The sequence below is a fragment of the Pipistrellus kuhlii genome, unplaced genomic scaffold (assembly GCF_014108245.1).
Source record: "Pipistrellus kuhlii isolate mPipKuh1 unplaced genomic scaffold, mPipKuh1.p scaffold_m20_p_8, whole genome shotgun sequence".
Classification (NCBI taxonomy): Eukaryota; Metazoa; Chordata; class Mammalia; order Chiroptera; family Vespertilionidae; genus Pipistrellus; species Pipistrellus kuhlii.
Window position 1 is genome coordinate 21,517,354 of NW_023425584.1, and position 22,226 is coordinate 21,539,579.

Below are 22,226 nucleotides of genomic sequence, written 5' to 3' on the forward strand. Positions count from 1 at the left end.
TCCTACCTCATTTTACGGTGGGTTAATTTATTTTCTTTTAACATTTGATTTTCCTCTTTCAAAACAACTGATAATTACAGACTACATGAAGGTTCCATTTTTGGCAGAATTAGTGCCTTTGTCACTTGTGTTTCTGAATCATCCTGTTCCTTTAGTTTTAATACACTGTAAATGGTTTTGAGTTTTGTTGTTTTTACTTATTTCTTTCCATTATATTTTTTGCTTCCTAAAAGAAAAATCGTTTCTTTCTTTTTTTTAAAAAAAAAAATATATACTTCTATTGATTTCAGAGAGGAAAAGAGAGAGAAAGAGAGGTAGAAACATCAATGATGAGCAAGAACCATTTATTGGCTGCCTCGTATATACCCCATTCTGGGGATCAAGCCCACAACCCAGGTATGTATCCTGACCGGAATTGAACCTTATCGTCTTGGTTTATTGGTCAATGCTCAACCACTGAGCCACGCAGACCAGGCAAATCATTTATTAATCAATATATTCTCAGTATGTAGCTAGCATTAAGCATAGTCCTATTTTTACCTCAAAAAAGTCCAGATTTTATTTTTCTGTTTACTTTGGGTCCCTATTGACATAATTTTCACAACTACAATAAATACTGTTTGTTACGCTGTTTTTCATTTATACTATTTTCTCTGCTGTGACTTTTCATGTCAATTTTTATGATAATAAAATATCCATAATTTAAACTTTCTCAATTTGCTAAGCTTTGAGCATAGTTCAAGTTCTTTATTACAATGCAAACATACATATATACCTTTTTACTACATTTGAACTGAAGCAAACTAATTTTTTGAAATTATTGATTACAGTATTTATAAAAATAAACTTGAATTAATTCACAAAGGCAATTTTATTAAAAGACAAAAATGATTTTTAAATCAACTGAATAGAAAGACATTTAAAAAGTATGACTGAAAAGTAATATTACACTAAAAAAATTTTTTTGTTTTGTTAATCCTCACCTGAGGATATTTTTTCCATTGCTTTTCAGAGTGAAAAGGAGAGAGGGGAGGGGGAGGAAGAGAGAAAGAGAAACATTGATGTAAGAGACAGATCAACTGGTTGCTTCCCATACACAAATTAAAATCCAGCTATATAATATACCCACATAGTAAACTACCCTGAAAATACAAATACAATTTTATATAGCACAATCCATAAAAATATAAATTAACTGAATTTTAAAAAGTATAACACTGATATGAAAAAAAAAATTGGCTTCTATTTACTGAGCAATTTTAAATCAAACAATTTTTACTTACGTTCTGATACTGTATAAAGGAGGTTCTGGGGTAAAGGAGGAGGTAGTCTTGCTCCCACTGGTGCAAGATTGGGCACTGCACTTGACCCAGGCTGGTCACGGTTATTTATTAAGCTTGACTGTGTTATGGGTGGTCCTATGGATAGCAAAAAGTAAAAATCACAGCATTAATATTTCCTAACTAATAAAAATACTCACTATAGCCCTAGCTGGTCTGGCTCAGTAAAAGAGCGTCAGCCTGCGAACTGAAGGGTCCCAGATTCGACTCTGGTCAAAGGCACATGCCTGGGTTGTGGGCTTGATCCCAGTGTAGGGGTGTCGAACTCAATCAGAGAAGGGGCCAAAATCTAAAATCCAGCCTAAATTGCGGGCCGAATGGTTTACTGAACAGTCATAAACTGTCATTGTGATGGAAACGCAGCGGAGTGCAGTGATGACAGCGCGGTGCGGGCCACATTGCAAGGCCTGGCGGGACGGATTTGGCCCGCGGGCCTTGTGTTTGACACATGTGCAGTAAGGGGTGTGCAGGAGACAGCCGATCAATGATTCCCTCTAATCATTGATGTTTCTCTCTCTGTCTCTCTCTCTCACCTCTCCCTTCCTCTCTGATACCAATAAAAAGATAGGAAGGAAGGAAGGAAGGAAGGAAGGAAGGAAGGAAGGAAGGAAGGAAGGAAGGAAGGAAGGAAGGAAATCAGCTGCCTCTTGCATGCCCTCTATTGGGGACTGAGCCTGTGCCTTGATTGGGAATCAAATCATGGCCTCCTGGTTCATAGGTTAATGTTCAACCACTGAGCCACACCAGCCAGGCAGTATATAGTTCTTTCAACTTTTCTGTTTCCTTAAATTTGTTCTAGCACAATATTGGGGGGAAATGACAGTCTTGGATTTAACTTTTAAAAAGTTCAGGGAGATAACTTTTGAGAATTTCTAAACATAAAGATGCTATCTTACCTGGGAATAGCATCAAGTTGAACTATACAAGTATACCATTTATGTGACAATAAATATTCACAAATGCTGAATTAAAAGGACCATATTACTTTTTGTTTTTAAATCTTCATTATTGAAAGTATTGCATCTGTCCCTCCCTCCCACTCCCACATATCCCTTCTAGCCCACCGCCACCCGACCCAGGCCTTCACCACACTATTGTCTGTGGGCATAGGTAATGCATAGAGGCATACAAGTTCTTTTGTTGATCTGTTCCACCCACCCACCCACCCACCCCTACCTTCCCTCTCCATATTTTTATTGACCAAATCTATGCATTAAATGTTTCAAAACCTTTAGCAATTTTAATGAAATATGTTCTATAAAGAACATAGCTGCAGAAAAACTAGGTGAGGGATATACAGAATCATGCTAAAGTATTTTTGCAACTTCTATTATAATTTCAAAAATACAAGGTAGCCCTGGCCAGTGTGGCTCAGTTAGTTGGAGCATCGTCCCATACAAAAAAAAAAAAAAAAAAAAAAAGGGTTATGGGTTCAATATCTGGTCATGGGAGAGGCAACTGATCTCTCTCTCTCTCTCCCCTCCCCCTTCCTTCCTCCCTCCTTCACTCCCTCCCTTCCTCCTTCTCTCTCTAAAATCTAATAAAAGCATGTCCTCAGGTAAGAATTATAAATAAAAAGAAAATTTTAAAAACTACCACTTAAATTGAATGGCAATCATTTATCAAAAAATAATAATTTTGCAATCTGCTAGCAATGTTAAATGTCATCAAGTATATATTTTCTTATACACTTGCATACATGTAAACTACTCCATTATCTTTTCAATTATACTAGAAAAGTTAAGTCTTATTTCTGTTTCTAATAAATTAGCAATTGCTAAGATTTTTTAGATGATCATTCTCAAACATTTCTTAATATTAATTTTGGTATATGTGATAATAGAACATTATTTGCTTATTAAAAAAAAACAAAACAAAAACAGTCCTTTCAGTGAAGAGATTCATATATACTGGTAAAATGATACTGACATATATACTGACATATATACTGGTAAAATGATATAACACTTGACATTTACTCCAGCAACAACTAAGAAGCCAAAAGAAATGTGGGGGGGAGAGGGGAGATGAAACAAAAAGAGATGAATATTGATAATCCACTGAAATAGGATTAACAGTGCATATGGAACATATATTATTCTACCTCTGTGTATATTTGAAATTTTCCATAATAAAATGTTTTTGAAATTATTTCAAGATTCTTGAAGAAATTTTCTTTAAAGACAAGGAAATTTCATTATACTGACATGTTCTTTTTTTTTATTTATTTTTTTATTTTAAAGAGGAGGAAGAGCGAGAAAAACATCAATGTGAGACAAAAGACATTGACCAGTAGTCTTCCTTACACACCCCAACAAGAGACTAAATCCGGAACCTACATAAGTGCCCTGACCAAAAATGGAACCTGAGATTTTGCAATACATAGGACAACAGTCCAACCAACTAAGCCACACCAGCCAGGGCTATTGGTGTGTTATTTTTTCTGACATCTTCAAAACACTGGCTTTCTTAAGATGCTATCAACTAGCAAGATTTTCACTGCAGATAAATATAGGCCACTACTGATATTTACAGTTAGAGGTGCTACAAATAATGCAATGCAACAATAGATGAAAAAAAGGAAACAGCATTTTAATTATAAGAATATATCCTAAATTCTATAATTCACTTTTCAAAAACTATCTTTTTTTTAAATATATATTTTATTGATTTTTTACAGAGAGGAAGAGAGAGGGATAGAAAGCTAGAAACATCGATGAGAGGGAAACATCAATCAACTGCCTCCTGCACACCCCCCACTGGAGATGTGCCCGCAACCAAGGTACATGCCCCCGATCAGAATTGAACCCGGGACCTTTCAGCCTGCAGGCCGACACCCTATCCACTGAGCCAAACCTGTTTCGGCCAAAACCTTTAAATGCAGTGTCACGTAAGCCGAAAGGGATGGATGTGAAATACAATTCTGCAATAAACAGTCAATGAACATATACTTACTTGGTATGGGAAGCACAACAGAAGGTGGAGGCTGGCCATGTCCTTGGGGAACAGGAAGTCTCATATTGTGGCCAGGACCTGGACCTGGGCCTGGGCCTGGGCCTGGACCAGGGCCAGGACCAGGGCCTGGGCCTGGCATTGGAGGCATTAACATGCCAGGAGGTGGTGGAGGAGGAAGCCCAGGAGGAGGTGGAGGGAAAGGAATCATGCTTGGCAGAGCAACTTCATCAACAACCAGGGGATCATTTCCATGATCAAACTGACAAAGGTCACCAAGTACACAAAATCCTCTTTCTGTAAAAAGAAAAAAAAGAATCTTATGATGATCTACCTAGAATTCAGGAAAAAAAAACAAGTCCCTGAAACACTCATCAATCTGATTTATAAAGTGTTTTTTCTCTAAAGAGTCTAAATTCTTCTTAAGTGTTGTTCTGTTAATCATCCTATATCTCCCAAGGTCAGGGCAGGTGTACTCTGCTTTCTACACGATAACACTATGATTTGTTGAGTCAGCAGATAGAGTCAAGAAAAGGCTACTGGCCACCATTAATGCATTTGCTATGAAATTTTCACAATAAAAATTCGGATTTGTTGTTGCTGTTATTAATCCTTACACGGATATTTTTTCCATTGGTTGTGAGAAAGTATAATTCCTAGTGTTTTTCAAGTTAGTGTTTGAAGTAACAAGAACAACAAAAGACAAAGGGTCAAATTTGAACATCCTGTTAATAAGAGCCAAAACTACTAAATCAAACAAGTAAATAAGCATATGCCAGAAGAGATTCACCTTATTCATCCCTTTTAATAAAATCTGAACTACAATGAAAAGATATACAATATGAGCAACATCTGCTTTACTAGTATTTTTGGGTACAGCATAAAAAGAGAATTTTTACCATCATAATCTCTGCATCGCCTCTTTGGTGGTGGGTTTCGACCAAAAGAATTGGAAGAGCTATGATTGTTATAGTAATTAGACCAACTCTCTGTGGTGTTTTCAGAGTGGTGCGCAGGTGCAATCACAGTAACAGTGCTGGGAATAGACTGGGCCCCAGAGGAATACTGCTCCGAAGAGTTTGGAGGCGGTGCGGACACAGGCACATATGAACTCTCCAAGTCATTCCTTTCACTCTTAAACTTGGATCTTTCCCTGTGCTCTGCTTTAGAAACAAAGTAAAAATAAAAAATAAGATCAGACATTTATTCTTTAAACGCATGGGTACTTTCACTTAAAAATTAGGAAAGGAGAATAATAAAGTAAATTTACTGAGCTATTGTTATTTAAAAGTGTTTTCATTATTACTATACCCTAAAAGCAGGAACATCAACGATGTGACATTATTTTGACCAATAACTTATGTAAAACTATCTTTTATATCATCAATACCAATACATAATAAAGACAGGCCAGCTTCTCTGCTGATATTTAATAAAAATGCTATTCAAGAATTGATTTCCAAAACGACATCCAAGGAAATCAGTGGCTAGGATCCCAATAATATACTTAATTTTTTTTTTTAATTTTATAACCTCTAGGCAACCTTAAAGCAAATCAATTCTTTTTGGAGAGAAGAAGGGGAAGAGGGCAGGGGCCAGCAATCCTTTTCCTCCAGCGATAGCTTTGTTGATTAAAGGACATTTGTTTCAATTATACAAGATGACTTAAATCTAGACATGCACATAACTATTATACATTTATGAATAATGTCTTTTGAGTCACACTCCTTTGACACTAACCCAAGAAAAGAGCCTTATCTTTTTAACAAAATCAATATTAAATTTTTGGAGACAATTACAGATTTTACACTGCACAGACATAACAAAGGTACATTTGCCTTTAAGAGAAGTTCGGGTACTCTCGTGATATAGGAAGATAAGCAACTGTGAAGTCTTTAGGAAGAAGTCTCTACTCACCAACATTCCTATTTGGATCCCGGTCTTTGCTGCGCCCCCTACTTCGGCTTCGACTTCGACTCAGGCCTCGGCTCTTACTCCGGCTTTTACTCCTGCCTCTTCTCCAATCATACTTCTCACGGTACAATTCATTCCGTTCAAAGTACCTATCGTAGTCTCTCCACTTGCCATCTTCTCTTTTCTTCTCACGTGTCCTATAATACACAGATATAAAAGCCATATGTAGATATAGAAACTAAGTATTATGAAATGTCCTCTTTGATGCATCAAAATTCATAATACAAATGCTTTTTAGAAAGCTGTAAGACCACTACAAATTTCTCTAGTCCACTATATAAAAAGAAACTGCATTCCCTCAAGAACACTGGGTGGAGAGAAGTAAAAAAAAGAGGTGAACCCAAAGTATGAGAAGGGGTGGAAGGAAAAAAAAACACAGATATTTAAAACTAGAAAAGAAAAAAGGCTCAAAACAAAGTTTTCCTAAACAAAGACTAATTTTTTGATGGTAGGCTGATGACTCAAAATATAAAATGCACTAATTTTAATATAAAATGCTGTGGATGATTTTAATATTAAGCACCCCTAACCAAATGGAACATTTCATTATTATTCTCTAAGGAGACTGCTCTCACCCCTGAGCTCTTGAGGAAAGCATATAATGATGCTTGTTTATAAAAGGAAGACAAAGACAAAAAAAGAGAATGGAAGGAAGAAAGGTAACTTTTCCTTTAATCAGTTCAGAGAGAGAGAGAGAGAGAGATGGGTCAGTTCATATTTAAAAAATCTCTTTAATGCCATTGTAATGTAATTGAAGTGAGTTATCAATATCCTCCTAATTAAAAATATATACAAACCTTCGTTCACTCGATTCTGAACGAGTCTTCTGGGGACTAGGATATTTCTTTTTTCTGCCATCTCGTTCTTCCTCTGCTGGCTCCTGAAATACCTATATGAAAACACTCATTAGAAACAAGAACAGGCCTACAAAATACAAAACACATCCACCTGATGACAATCTTACTGGCATAAAGAGGGCACAAATAAATAAAGTGGAATACTAAGGTCACATCATACCCAAAAAAGTTCGGAAACAGAAATAAAAAGATGCTGAAATTGCATTACCAGCAATATGTTAATTTTTAAGTGTTAATTTAAGGTAGAAAATAGCAATGTAGAAGGAAAACAAAAATCCATTCTTTAAATTCAAACAGCAGAAATAGCAAATCTCTATTTCTAAGCATTGTATAGTAAAATGATTTGTGTTTTCCTAATTATAATTCATTTAAGGAGAACTTTAGGTATATTTCATAGAAAAGGTTACAGGAACAAAAAGTTAATGAATGCTATAAAAATGGCAGCCACAATATGGCAACCATATGGTACTGGCAAGAACACTGTATAATCATTAGATTAGGTTTAAAAATCATCCTACCAATTCACAGGAAATAAAGATGATATATTATTCCACTGGGATGCAATCAACAAAGTTATACTCTACCAAGTACAAAAGAAAATATCTTCCTATTTCCATTACTTGAAAAAACATACCAAGAGCCTCTTTTAAAGATTTTATGTGACAATTAAAGGGCATAAGCCAAAAATTTAAAAAGCATAGTAATCTCAATGGATCTTAAAGAAGTATTTTATTTTGTTTTCTTTTAATGTTGAATCATCCTAGCATTTAAAAATATATCAGAAATGACAACTAAATGCAATATGTGATCCTTAGAATGATCCTGTACTGAAGAGGAAAAAACACGAGCTATAATAAAAGGACATTGTTGGTCCACTGACAAAACTGGAATACAGACAGTAGATTCCAGTATTTTATTGATGTTAAATTTACTGACACTAATAATGGTACTATAGCTAGTTAAGAAAATACCCTTATTCTTATAAAATATACACTATTATTTAGAGGTCAAGGGTCATCATACACCTGACTTAATCCCAAATATTCAGAAGAAAATAATTCTGAGTCTATATAAAGAAAGTGAGGCAAACTTTCAACAGATGAATCTAGGTAAATGGTATATGGGTGTTTGTGGTACTATACTTATAATTTTCATATGTTTAAAATTATTCTCAAATAAAAATTTCATTAAATAATTATTAATAAAAACAGAAGTTGGAAAACATTTCTGTATAATAACCAACACTTATGTGCCAGGCATTGGACTAGGATGTGTGCACACACATAAAATCTCATTTAATCCTCAAAGAGATAAGTATATACTACTATGATCATCATTTTGCTGATATGCAAATGAGCAGCTAAGTAGCTTTGTTTAAAGCTACTACTACTTTAACTCATGCAGCTTGATTTTAAAACTTATATTCTTATCGTAAAACTGTTATCTACACATAAAAAGAATCACATGTGAACTTTGTAAAATTTCTTCCTTGATTCAATTCAAACCATCTATAATCACGTTTTATATCTCAATATTGTGTAAACATTCCTTTTCTTTCCTATGAATGACATTTACGATTATATTATTTAAAAGTTGTGTGGTTAAAAGAGGGAATATTTTCTCTATTTATGTGAAAATGTATAACCTAATGAGTTCTCTTGAGGTTTCATTAGTAATTTTCCTTTAATTAAGACTCGATATTTAATGAAGTTTCATTTTTCTAAAAATCACTGGATAAGATTTCTCTGAATTCCTCAATATTACTAAAATATTTCTTGGATCTCTAAACAAGCTATCTGAAATTCTTCCAATACTTTAAGTTCGAGGAACTAAGAAGCCCTAAAAAAGACTGCACCATGCCCAAACCCAACAAATTTCTACTACTTCTAAAGAGATCAACTTCCAACTAAGAATAATACTGGTAACGGGGCATAAGATGCCCCCGAAACAAAAGAAAACTGCATTACCTCTTCTTTAATTTCTTCTTTTTCTTGGACTAATGGTTTTGGCTCAGGCTTAACTGGTTCCAAAGGCGGAAGGTAGTTCTTAGTATAGAGGCTTTCAAATAGTTTATCCACAAAACCTGAAGTTTCTAAGGAAGACAAATAATATATGTTATATAAACAGAAACCAAAAATCTTACAACACATTCTATTGTCAAATCTGAGGTAAATGGGACATCTCATATACTGTTGTTGGGACTTAAAATAAGTCTAACCTTTTTTGGGAGAGAATTCTACTTTCTAGGCTTTTATATGTTTGCACATGTAAAAAAAAAAAAGACATATATACAAGATTATTTGAGTACAATATAATAAACGACTGGAAACAATCCGAATCTCTGTGAATAAGAAACTAGTTAAACAAATTATATGGCAGACATACAACAGAATGCAGAACAAATATAAAAAGAATGAGTACTGATAATCAGATCTCAAAGTTACAATAAACATTTATATGTTTATATTTGCATAAAAACTGATGAAAGAACACAAAAAATGTGTACTGGAGGTGGGAAGAGAGCAGATGAACAGGTGAGACTTTTCACAGTATACCTTTATATTGTTGGATTAAATATACTGCCTACTCAAAAATTAAATTTAAAATATTTTATATCAGTTGAAAAAATAAATGGTGGCATGAAAATTATATGAAAGTATCTTTTTGTATTTTACTTAAAGGCAGCTCTACTTGAAACTTTTTCAAGCTGGGAGAACCAAATAAATGTATTAAAAACATAAATGTCAAAGTATTTGTTATTCAAATCAAATTTCTTGAGTCAAATAACTTTCAGGGATCCTATCCTAAGGAAAAAGGGTGTATGAAAAGTACAACAGCCCAGCCGGTGTAGCTCTGTGGTTGAGCATCGACTTATGAACCAGGAGGTTATGGTTCAAATCCTGGTCAGAGCACATGCCTGGGTTGTGGGCTTGATTCCTGGTGAGGTTTTGCAAGAGGCAGCTGATCGATGATTCTCTCTCATTGATGTTTCTCTCTCTCTCTCTCTCTCTCTTCCTCCCTCACCCTTCCTCTTTCTGAAATCCAGAAAAAAAATATATACATATTTTTAAAAGGTACAACACAGCACTGGCCAGTGTAGCTCAGTTGGTTGAGCATTGTTCCGTACACAGAAAGCTTGCCAGTTCAATACATGCCCAGGTTGCAGGCTTGATCCCTCGTAGGGGGTGTTCAGGAGGCAACTGATCTATGTTTCTCTCCCTTTCATTTCCCTTCCTCTCTCTCTAAAAATCGATAAAAATATTAAAAATAAAAGTACAACACAATACCCTGGCCAGATAGCTCAGTTGGTTAGAACGTTATCCTAACATGCCAAGATTGCGGGTTTGATCCCAGGTCAGGGAACATACAAGAATGAACCAATGGAACAGCGTGCGAAATCTCATAGGAAAGGTGGGGGGAGGTAAGCAACCAAAAGCCTGTATGTATATATGTATAACCCATGGACACAAACAATAGAGTGCTGAAGGCCTGGGGAGGGTTGAAGGAGGTTAATGGGGGGAAAAGGGGGATATATGTAATACTTTCAACAATGAAGAATTATTTTAAAAAGAATGAACCAATGAATGCATAAATGTGTGGAACAACAAACTGATGTTTCTCTTTCCCTTCCTCCCTCTCTCTCAAAATCAAGAAATTTTTTAAAAAGTACAACATAAACCCTGCTTACACTGTAATTATTACACATTTTACATAATCAGCTGTTTCTAAAGTATCTAATTAATTTCCCTTCAAAAAGCATCTTTATGCTACTAATTTGTGTGGTAACTATTTTTCTTATTATAAAACTATTATCTCTTGTTAATTGTACACATAATTTTTTAAAGTATATTTTATTGATTTTTTTACAGAGAAGAAAGGAGAGTGGTAGAGAGTTAGAAACTTCGATGAGAAGGAAACATCAACCAGTTGCATCCTGCACACCTCCCACTGGGGATATGCCTGCAACTAAGGTACATGTCCCTGACCGGAATTGAACCTGGAACCTCTCAGTCCGCAGGCCGACGCTCTATACATTGAGCCAAACAGTCAGGGCAATTGTACACATAATTTTAAGAAAATAAATTAATCAAACCTTTCAAAAGCTTTATTTTTATGATCAGTGATTTTCTCTCTGGTTGCAAGTTTATGGCAATTATTTTGCTCTCCTTTTAAAAATGTTCTTTAAAATTCTCCCTCACATGTATTGCTTTTCTAATTTTTTAAAAAGTTACTAAAAATCTTTAAAGCTTTTGCAACAAGGAATTCTTAGATACCTAAAGATATATTCGCCTGTTACCTCTAATGTCTTTGCAATGTTTTACTTATTTTTTCATCGCCCTACATTTTACATGATTTGTCTTTAATGGAAACTGAATAATATAAATTAATATATTTAGAAAAAAAAATACTCATCCTCCCATCTGTACTAGGGAGGAATTACTGTGTTTTAGATTGAGAGGCCACAATCACTATCTTTTCTTTCTCAGTAAATATTTGAGTTAAAGGATGACTTCCCACCACCAACAGCTAGATGAACCAATAACTGTGCGTTATCCACATTCCTGTCCATCTATTCAACAATATTTATTGAATATCTCCTACGTGACAGGTACTGTAGGTTCCAACTCTTTCCTCCACGAAGGAAAAGACAAAACAGGGTTGGGGAGGAGAGACATATATAAACAGGCAAATCAACATACAACGTGACAGGGAATAACAAATGCCATGAAAAAAAAATAACCAAACAAGGTTAGAAAGAGTGTCTAGGGGCATGGGATATACTGTACATTCAGGGGAAACTACTCTAAGACAGCATTTTTTCAAAATATGCAACACCTGACTATTTAGCCAGAGACACTGACCTCTTTTTCCTTAGATTGTCAAATATAAAAATGACAACAGCCAACCCAACTATAGCCGTCTAATGTAATAGGTATCATCAAAATTACACCTATTTTTTTGGTCAGATGAGCAAAAATTTATTTTTGGGTGTGCCACAGAATTTTAGTAGTTTGAGTGCCGTGAGATGAAAAAGGTTGAAAATGGCTGCTTTAAGATGACATTTAAGAAGAGACCAAAAACCAAACGGGAAGAAATCATGTTTCAAGGAAGGGTAAAGAATTCAAAAGCCCTGAATTGGGGATATGTTTGCCATGTTGACAAAAACAGCACATTAGTCGATGTGACTAGAATAAATAGTAAGGGGGACAGGTAGAAAATTAGGTCAGAAAATCAGCAGGGGAAGACTCCAGGAATCTCTGTGGATTATGGAAAATACTTTGGTAAGAAGATGAGAAGTTAAAGGCACAAAGAGAAGAACATGTCACCTCTTCTTGGATATAAAACACCCCTAGCCAAGAGGGAAAAATAAAAAACACAACAGAAAGCTTCATTATCTTAATAAACACTAAGAATAAACAGCTTCAATATCCTTCAAATGTTACCCACCCCCTACCATCAAGTAGGATCTGTCACAAGCAGCAAAGGACTAAAAAAGCATTAGTTACCAGTGCCTCAACATAAGAAAGAAACCGAGAAGGAAAAGAAAGGAAAAAACAGTTCTGCCAAAATACATGATAAATAATTAGGCATGAGTGGATATATTTTCAAGTATAAAAGGACCCTGATTATTTCTTTCCTTTCAAGCTTCTATGTTCAAGGTTTTATCAATAAGTTTTAAACTGAAAATCTTAAATATGTAACAAAAGGTCCATAATAATTACCTTTTTGTAAAAAGACGTCAAGTTGATCAGCACAGAAGGCTTTCAATTCTTTCTCAGGTTTGTCCTTCTTGACCAGTGCAACAACGTAGTTGGCTAAGGCTGAAGGGTCAGCATCACATCTAGTTAGATAAGAAAATATAAAAAAATGTTAAACAATTTTTTCAAATGGGTATCATTAATGAAGTCATCCCTATTTTGAAAAGCTAAAAACTTTAAAGTGACTGCAAACACAGGGGACTATTATAACTCACAGCATACAGGTAGTGCAAGTAAATTTCCTTTTCTGCTTATTTTCATAAAATAGTTTGTCTCCTACTTTCAATGTTCTAATTATACCCAGAATTTTTAACTAAATCTATATTTATTTGCTTTCTCAATGGTAATAAGAAAAAAGTGAAAACTGACCCTTAGCTTCAGCTTGACTCCCAGCCTATAGAAACAGTCAATGTCTTTTGGAACCATCTGTTCCATGGGACCAATGAGGGAGGAGGAGGGAAAGTAACAGAACAATTTCCCCCAGTACCTATAACCCAGGCACCAGCATCCAAAAATGGAGATCAACTCCAGTGTTAATCATCTCAGTGAGTACTTAAGGATCTTTTATTTTTAAAAGTGAGAAATAGCCGAGACCGGTTTAGCTCAATGGATAGAGAGTCGGCTTGGGGACTGAAGGGACCCGGGTTTGATTCCAGTCAAGGGCATGTACCTTGGTTGCGGGCATATCCCCAGTAGGGGGTGTGGAAGACGCAGCTGATCGATGACTCTCTCATCGATGTTTCTAACTCTCTCTCTCTCTCTCCCTTCCTCTCTGTACAAAATCAATAAAATATATTTTTTAAAAGTGAGAATATAAGTTTGGCACCTTAAATATTACTGGCAAACACTTTAGCTGCTATAAACAAGAGAGAACATATCTGGGAGTCAGAACAGAAAGGTTAAGAAAGTGGTGGGGGGGGCAACAGAGATAACCTTTACCTACTTCACTTTTCCCCCTTACTTAGTAGTAACCTGACGTTGACAACCTGAAGTATCTCCGATGCCAGGGCAGCACATGATCCTTGAGTTGCCAACTCCTGACATACAGCAATCTGTCAGACTTAACATTTAATTTACATTACATGAAACTAAAAGTTTTATGTTGCAAATATATGTATTTTTTAATATTCTATTTTCCTCATGAATGTGCACTTAAGTAACACATTATATTGTATGGCTTCATAGGGTTGCTGTAAAGGTAAAATGAAAAAATTCAGAACGACAGTAATGAAAGTCAATATTCAAGCGAAGTGATCATATCCCCATAAAACATTTCTCCAATCAACTAACCTTATTCTACAGTCCTTGGGCTTCCACTGTCAACCAGAAAGTTAGACCCAGCTCAAGAGTTTAAGTCATATTTCCAACAACTTTATGAGATCAACAAAAAAGAAACACTAAGCATGAGCACCTCTATTTCCTTCTAGTCTATGTTTTTAAAGTTCTTAATTCAATAAAATAGAATGTTTTCATTGCCACTATTAACATTTTGTGGGAAAGGCAAGTTTTTAAAACATCTATGCACCTTTATGCACCAAGTTCTAAGAAGTAAATTACAATGATTGTCAATTTTACAAAATTCAGACCTAATAAAAATAAATTATGGACAAGGATCAAAGTGTATTAGAAGAGACTTTCAAAGATGATGAGTTACATATTAATAAAAGTATGAAATTTAAAAGAAAGCTACAATTTTTCTTAAGTAAAAAATATAAATGGCTAAGTTCTAAAAATGGATATACAGCATTTCCACCCTCAAAAAAATGTTACACATACATGCCCATTTTGGCTATTCCATAAATACCTCAAGATAGAGATATGTAGGTAGACTTAATTTCACTCCTGAGAACAGGAAGGTGTTTGATCAGTATAATTCTAATTAACTTTCAAATGGGAAGGGGGAATCACATTTCTATCTTTACTTAGAAAGTTCAGATCCTCGATAAGAAAAATATTCTAAGCACAAAAAGAAAAGGATTTTTAAAAATAAGTAATAAATGGCATAAAGAGGCAATGTTATTTTCTCTAGTGTTATGAGACTCTTTAGACGTAGGGGTGTCGAACTCAATCAGAGAAGGGGCCAAAATCTAAAATCCAGCCTAAATTGCGGGCCGAATGGTTTACTGAACAGTCATAAACTGTCATTGTGATGGAAACGCAGCGGAGTGCAGTGATGACAGCGCGGTGCGGGCCACATTGCAAGGCCTGGCGGGACGGATTTGGCCCGCGGGCCTTGTGTTTGACACATGTATGTGCTTTAGAGAGACTCATAACCTGACAGTATAATGCTGGGTAATAATATTTGGGTTCTAGTGAAAAACAGGCAAAACATTCAGATTACTGGATAAATTAGGTGGGCTAAACATACACAGATGCCTTATATTAGGTCTAGTAATAATTAATGTCGTTTTCTAATACTTTTTAAAATCGAATTTATTTAAACAATACAACAAAATTTAATCAACAATATAGTTGCCGTTGTTTTCTACTACTTGTGCCCAACGCTCAGGAAGCATTTTAATCCCTCTGTTGTAAAATTCTTGTGATTTTGATGCAAAAAATTCGGTCAATGCATTTTTGAGGCATTCTTCATTATTAAATTTTTTTCCAAGAAGAAAGTTTTGCAAAGAACGAAACAAATGGTAATCGGAAGGGGCAATATCAGGAGAATATGCAGGTTGAGGGAGAACTTCCCATTCCAACTGGCGCAGTTTTTCAGCAGTGATTCTTGCAGTATGCGGCCGTGCGTTATCGTGGTGAAGAATTACGCCCTTCCGATTAATCAGCGCGGGTTCTTTTTCTCTTAAAGCTTGGGCTAACCTTTCCAATTGGGCACTATACACTGCACTTGTAATGGTTTGGTTAGATGGTAAAAGTTCATAATGAAGAATTCCTTTAAAATTCCACCAAACACACATCACTTTTTTCGCATGCAAGTCAGGTTTTGGCGTGGGCTGCGTGCGGAGCCTCATTTTTGTCCAACCATTGAGGCCGCCTTTTCAAATTAACATACAGCACCCATTGTTCATCTCCGGTAACAATTTGCTCTAAAAACGGCAAACGGTTTTGACAAGAGAGGAGCGAACTGCAAATTGTGACTCTTTGATTACGGTTGTTGTCGGTCAACTCATGAGGAACCCATTTTCCAAACTTTTGGACTTTGCCAAGTGCACGCAATTGATTGGAAATGGTTTTTTGTGAACAATTTAAAGTTGTCGCAAGCTCTTGTTGGGTAATTTGAGGATTTTGCACCAAAAGAGCTTGAAGAGCTTCTTGATCAAAATTGGACACATGGCCTCGACCACTCTTGTCATCTAACGAAAAATTTCCCTCGCGAAATTTCTCAAACCAACGCTGGCATTTTCTGGCGCTAACTGCATCTTGACCAAGAGCACTACAGATGTTTTTTGCAGCCTCACTGGCTTTTCTTCCTAATTGGAACTCGTAAAGCATGCAGTGCCGAATATGCTCTTCATCCGCCATCTTCTTAGCCCTAGTTTTGCAACAAAAACCAAACCAAACACAAACTTTTTCAAGCAAAACTTGTTAATTGCACTTCACACGTTCTGTAGATACCACGTGTTTGAAGGTTATGTCAATACAAGTCAACGCCAAGCAAGATTTTAAACGAATGTTAAAAACGACATTAATTATTACTAGACCCGATACATATATTTACTATTCAGACTCTGAAAAACAAATGCAGAGTTAGGCCTCTTCTGATAAAATACATTTTGATGTGACAGTGCTAAAACTTGGGATGAATAGTGATGAGAAGGTCAAAGAGCATAAAAAGACAAAACATCAATAAAAGAGAGTGAACACAGATTCTAAATATTTAATCTGAGTGAACTAATTGTTAATGGAGAAAAATTGCCAGTCTGAAATAACAACTGACACCAATTGAATGGAGAAACACATTGGAGAATTTTATGTTGTAATTTTCTGTATTTTTATGTTTCTTCTTATTCATTCACCACCCCTTACCATATACACTTTAAAAACTGACAATATTGTAGTAACTATGGTAGCTTGCTAATAGTAGCCCAACAAGACATCCAAATGAGTGTCATAAAAATCCACATATGGCCGGGACCGGTTTGGCTCAGTGGATAGAGCGTCGGCCTGCGGACTGAAAGGTCCCGGGTTCGATTCTGGGCAGCGGCATGTACCTTGGTTGCGGGCACGTCCCCAGTGGGGGCTGTGCAAGAGGCAGCTGATCGATGATTCTCTCTCATCGATGTTTCTAACTCTCTATCCCTCTCTCTTCCTCTCTGTGAAAAATCAATAAAAAATATATTTTTTTAAAAATCCACATATGTCTAAGATCCTTAATAGATTACAAAACAAATGCAGGGCCACCTCTTATTTCCCTTACCCAAGAAGTAATACCTAGGAAAAGTGAACCGTTCAGCTATTTACTTGTAACCAAAGCTTATAAAAATTCATTTCTGCTTACATGTAGAAACAAGCATATCTTGGAATAAAACAGATATGAAAATTTTGGGTCCATGCCTATGACATACACATTTCTAGACAAAAAGGGGATTCTATTATAACAAAGAGATTTAAAAAGGTAATAATACTGTCTAAATTTGCTATTCTCCTAGAATCTTTAAAAAGCCTGATCAGCATAATCAATTATTCATTTTTCCGATAATTAAATTTGCATATAGACAAATTAAGTGATAGACTAAAGATTAGAAAGACAGAACACCCATAGAATTAAACTCAGCTGCAATTCCACACAAGTAAAATCTTTTTCATAGCACATACACTTTTCATTTTTTAAAAAAATACTTTTTTATTGATTTCAAAGAGGAAGGGAGAGGGAGAGACAGAAACATCAATGATGAGAGAGAATCATTGATTGGCTGCCTCCTGCAAGCCCCACACTGGGGATCAAACCCACAACCCAGACATGTGCCCTTCACCGGAATCCAACCTGGAACTCTTCAGTTTGCAGGCTGACACTCTACCCACCGAGCCAAACTGGAAAGGGCCACTTTTCTAATGTATATCTACATGTTAAATTAATATATCCTAAATCTCAACCGATAGTTCCTTTCAATTAAAAAACAACACAACAAAAGAAGTTCTTAAAGTTTAATGGAAGATACAGATATAAGGACTTTAGCCCTGGCCAGCAAAGCTCAATGGTCAGAGTGTTGGCCTGAGGACCGAAGGGTTTCGGCTTGGATTCCAGATCAAGGGCATGGGCACATATGTAAGTTGCAGGTTTGGTCTTCAGTGTTGGGTCGGGATGCCTGCGGGAGGTAACCAATTGATGTGTGTGTGTGTCTCTCTGCTCCTTCCTCCCTTCCACTCTCTTAAAAAACAAAAATCAATGGTTAAAAAAATATATGTATAAGGATCTTAAATTCACATCTTACATAGTAATGTTCTAAGAACATGTCTCAGTAATCTACCTTTAAGTCATTTAAAAAATAAAAAGCAGCCAAAACCGGTTTGGCTTAGTGGATAGAGCGTCGGCCTGCAGACTGAAGGGTTCTGGGTTCAATTCCGGTCAAGGGCATGTATGTTGGTTGTGGGCACATCCCCGGTGGGGGGTGTGCAGGAGGCAGCTGATTGATGTTTCTCTCTCATCGATGTTTCTAGCTCTCTATCCTTTTCCCTTTCTCTCTGTTAAAAATCAATAAAATATATTTTAAAAAAATAAAGTAAAAAGCAATTAGGATTAATTTTTATCAGGGGAAGTTAACAGAAATATCATCCTAAAAATGTCTTACTTGTAAAAACCTCAAATTTGCCTTTCTCTTCCTTAATGAAATTTCCATTGCAGGTATGACACATCTGCTGAGCTGGTACATCAGCTTTATAGATTTCAAACATATATACCCAATCCCAAAACCTAAGAGTAAAGATCCTTCCTTACATTAGGTCCCAAGCTAAGAAACACTGCTAACAAACCACTATAGTCTATTTGTTCTAGGGAAAAGCCAGGACTACTTAAACCTTTTTTACTTTCAGGAAAAAAATCTACATGTTTCTGAATATGGGCTCAATTTTAAGTTCTAACTTTGTGTGGTTTCTGTTTCAGAGGTGAGATAATTAATGAATATACTATTGGGGCAAGGGGAAAAGGACCTCCTGATCCTAATGTGTATCTACAACCATTAAAAAATGTTCACATTCTTACTTGCATAGTAATTGTACTTATGGGAAATTAGCCTCAGGATGAAGTCAAATATAGGAAATATTACTGTTACCTAAGACAAACTAAAAACATATACATTTATTGTATAAAAGTAGCAGTATTTTTAACAGAAAAGGTAAAGTCAAGGTAACCATTTTTATTGTTTAATGTTTATGAAACACTAGAGGCCCGATGCATGAAATTCGTGCAAGAGGCTTGACCCTTGCAGCCCTGATTTCATTCAGAAGGTCACCCGGAAGGATGTCTGGAAAGTCATTCAGCTGTCTGGTCTAATTAGCATATTACGCTTTTATTATTATAGACTAGTGGCCCGGTGCACAAAATTCATGCACATTAAAAGGGAATTAGAGGAAATATTTTAATATTGCTATTTGCCCTTTCTCTATAACAGAAGTGTCAGAGATAAAAGAAAATTAGTACAATGTACATGAAAATCTTCCTCCTGTCAGTTTGAGGGGCCCCGCAGGACCCAAAGTCAAGTACCTGCCTATCCACGTGCATGTAGGCTTCAAAATCATCTGAAACCCAGACCTGATTGGCCCCATTGCCACTGGGCAAGACCCAGTCCCACCAGCCCCACCCCTGTCAAGTCCCACTGGGTTGGGGGGGGGGGCGGCCTCAGGTCCCCCATCAAGCCCCTCCAGGTGGGGGGGCACAGCATCAGGTCCCCTGTCAAGCCCTGCCAGGCGGGGGGGTGGAGGGGGCGCAGCCTGAGGTCCCCCAACCCAGCCAGGCACTCCACAGCATCAGGTCCCTGCTGATCGGTCGTTAAGTGTCACTGTGTGACAATGATTTGCATATCAGCCTTCTATTTTTATGATTAGGCATACAAAGTGATGGTTATAAAAAGCAATACACAAATATTAAAAAGTACTTTTGATGTAAAGTCAATTGGAGAAATCAAGATAAAACACGGTGTATTTGAATCCGATTACAGCTACAAGAAAGTTCATACACTGAAGAGAAACTGGAAATAAATACATCCCAAATTTTTATTCTTTCCCCTCCTTTCTATATTTGCTGTAATATAATAATGCTTTTATTACTTTACCAAAAAAAAAGAAAAAAAGAAAAAAAGAAGTCTGCCCCCGAGATCTGTATTCAGATTATTCCTTTGGTAAGACAGTGGTGGATGCCCAGCCAGTGTGCCTCAGTGGCTGAGCTTCAACCCTGGAACCAAGAGGTCACGGGTTCGATTCAGTCAGGGCACATGCTCAGGTTGCAGCTCCATCCCCAGTGCAGGGCATGCAGGAGGCAGTTGATCAGTGATTCTCTCTTATTGATGCTTTATCTCTCTCCTTCCCTCCCCCTTCCTCCCCCTCCCTCCCTCCCTCTCTCCCTCCCTCTCTCTCTCCCTCCCCCTTCCTCCCCCTCCCTCCCTCCCTCTCTCCCTCCCTCTCTCTCTCCCTCTCTCTCTCTCTCTCTCTCCCTTCCTCTCTCTCTCTCTCTCTCTCCCTTCCTCTCTGAAATCAATAAAAATGTATTTAAGACAGTAGTGGGAAAATAAGTAAAACCTGAACTTATTTTAGCAAACAGTGTGCACAACTATTAAGTTCTAAAAAAAAGTTAACACATATTATAGATAACACAAATATTGGTACTTCTTTTCAAATAGAAGCTTTCATCTTTCCCTTAATTAAGGTTTTCATGAATGAATACAATGTAAAATGAAATACCCATAGATTGTTTTTGAGAATATATATATATACACATATATCTGTCAGCTGCAAACATCATTTTGATATTTGGACTATGGCTTCTAGAGCAGTAGTCACCAACTAAGTATACCCAGAAAATAGGACAATTTTTTTAAAATCTTACTTTTCTAATTGTCCACCAACCTAAATCTACATGAGCATATGCATCCATTTAAACATTTACTGAATATTTACTAAGTGCCAAGCATCTTGCTAAGTAATGGAATTACTTTTAGCTAGACTTTGCCCTCCAGACAGTAGCCGAGAGATGGGTATGAAAACAAATAATTACAGTACAAAATAACAAATGGTTAAAAAGGGAGATTAATAATGAAGTAACCACACTGTGAATGAAAGATAGTGGTAGGAAACAGGGATATAAAAGCAACTTCTGGCTTCTAGGCTATAGCAATTGGGCCAGGAAGATTGAAGTCAGACATATTAAGGAGGCAGACCAAAAGACCTAAGAACAAGTATGTTCGTAACTTATTATAACAAAACTTGCCAATAAGTCTTCGGATCAAAATATGTCCTTTTCTATGAAACAGTGAATGGTCTCCTTAAACAAGTCCCACAGCACTTTAAAGGCAAACTAATTCTTTGAAGCCACTAAGTATATGTTAGAAAATTATCAGTACTTCTCAACCTTAAGAACATATCTTCAAAATACTCATTTCACCCTAGTTTATTTATCAGGGATGTCAGGTCTAACAGTTGCAAGATGATCATTTTTTCCTACCGTTTGAGCAACTTCCGAGATTACTAGTCAGAGTTTAACTTGATAGCAGCATGTAAACTCTATAGAGTTAAACCAAAGTATACCCCCCCATGATCACTGAACCAATAAATAAGAACCAAAAAAATCTCAGTCTCTGAATCTTACCGCTGCCTTTTCTACCAGAGATGGCAATATATTCAATCTCCTAGTACATGCACTAAGTGCATATGGCCTGTACTCACAGAAAATGCACATTAAGTCTATGGCCTATTCAGCCTGCAATGAGACTCTAGCTCTGTCATGCAATAGACTGTTTATTATTTTATAATTGGCAGTCAGTGGTCTTAACATTAGTAAGTAAAATATTTTTGCAGAAAGTTTAGCATATTTTCATATTTCAAAACCATGAAATTTCATTTATATTTAATGATTCAGATGTACACAAAGCACTAAGTCTGCATCATTAATATTCAAACCATGTTTGTGAGGTAGGTAAAAGGCTAATAAAATTAACTCTGTTTAACAGAAAAAGGTCAGACAATTTCTCCGAAGTCCCTCAGTGAATTGGAGACACAAAAACTAGAAATTAAATGGCCTCATTCACATAATGATGTTCTACTAGGATGGATGATTGGATGGATGGATGGATGGATGGATAGGTATAAATCTCCAAAAAGTATTTCAAACCCTTTTTTAAAAAGATTAATCTTTACAATAAGCCAAACAAGCAGTAGTGAACTGCGTATGTTTT

At 36.2% G+C, this 22,226-nt stretch overlaps 1 protein-coding gene across 7 annotated transcripts in view; it reads right to left on the reverse strand.

Annotated features, from left to right (window-relative positions):
* The window catches only part of RBM27 (RNA binding motif protein 27), a 61,026-nt gene that overhangs the window by 33,901 nt on the left and 4,899 nt on the right, over positions 1-22,226 (reverse strand). For 5 of the 7 annotated variants that reach the window (XM_036425325.2, XM_045576462.1, XM_036425324.2 and 2 more), the window contains exons 2-8: positions 12,847-12,965; positions 9,091-9,215; positions 7,064-7,155; positions 6,210-6,403; positions 5,192-5,455; positions 4,296-4,589; positions 1,284-1,418 (exon numbers count right to left, since the gene is read on the reverse strand). In XM_036425325.2, coding sequence (XP_036281218.1) covers positions 1,284-1,418; positions 4,296-4,589; positions 5,192-5,455; positions 6,210-6,403; positions 7,064-7,155; positions 9,091-9,215; positions 12,847-12,965 — 1,223 coding nt within the window. The remainder of the gene's footprint in view (positions 1-1,283; positions 1,419-4,295; positions 4,590-5,191; positions 5,456-6,209; positions 6,404-7,063; positions 7,156-9,090; positions 9,216-12,846; positions 12,966-22,226) is intronic. The other 2 variants (XM_036425326.2, XM_036425322.2) reach the window with 1 other exon arrangement.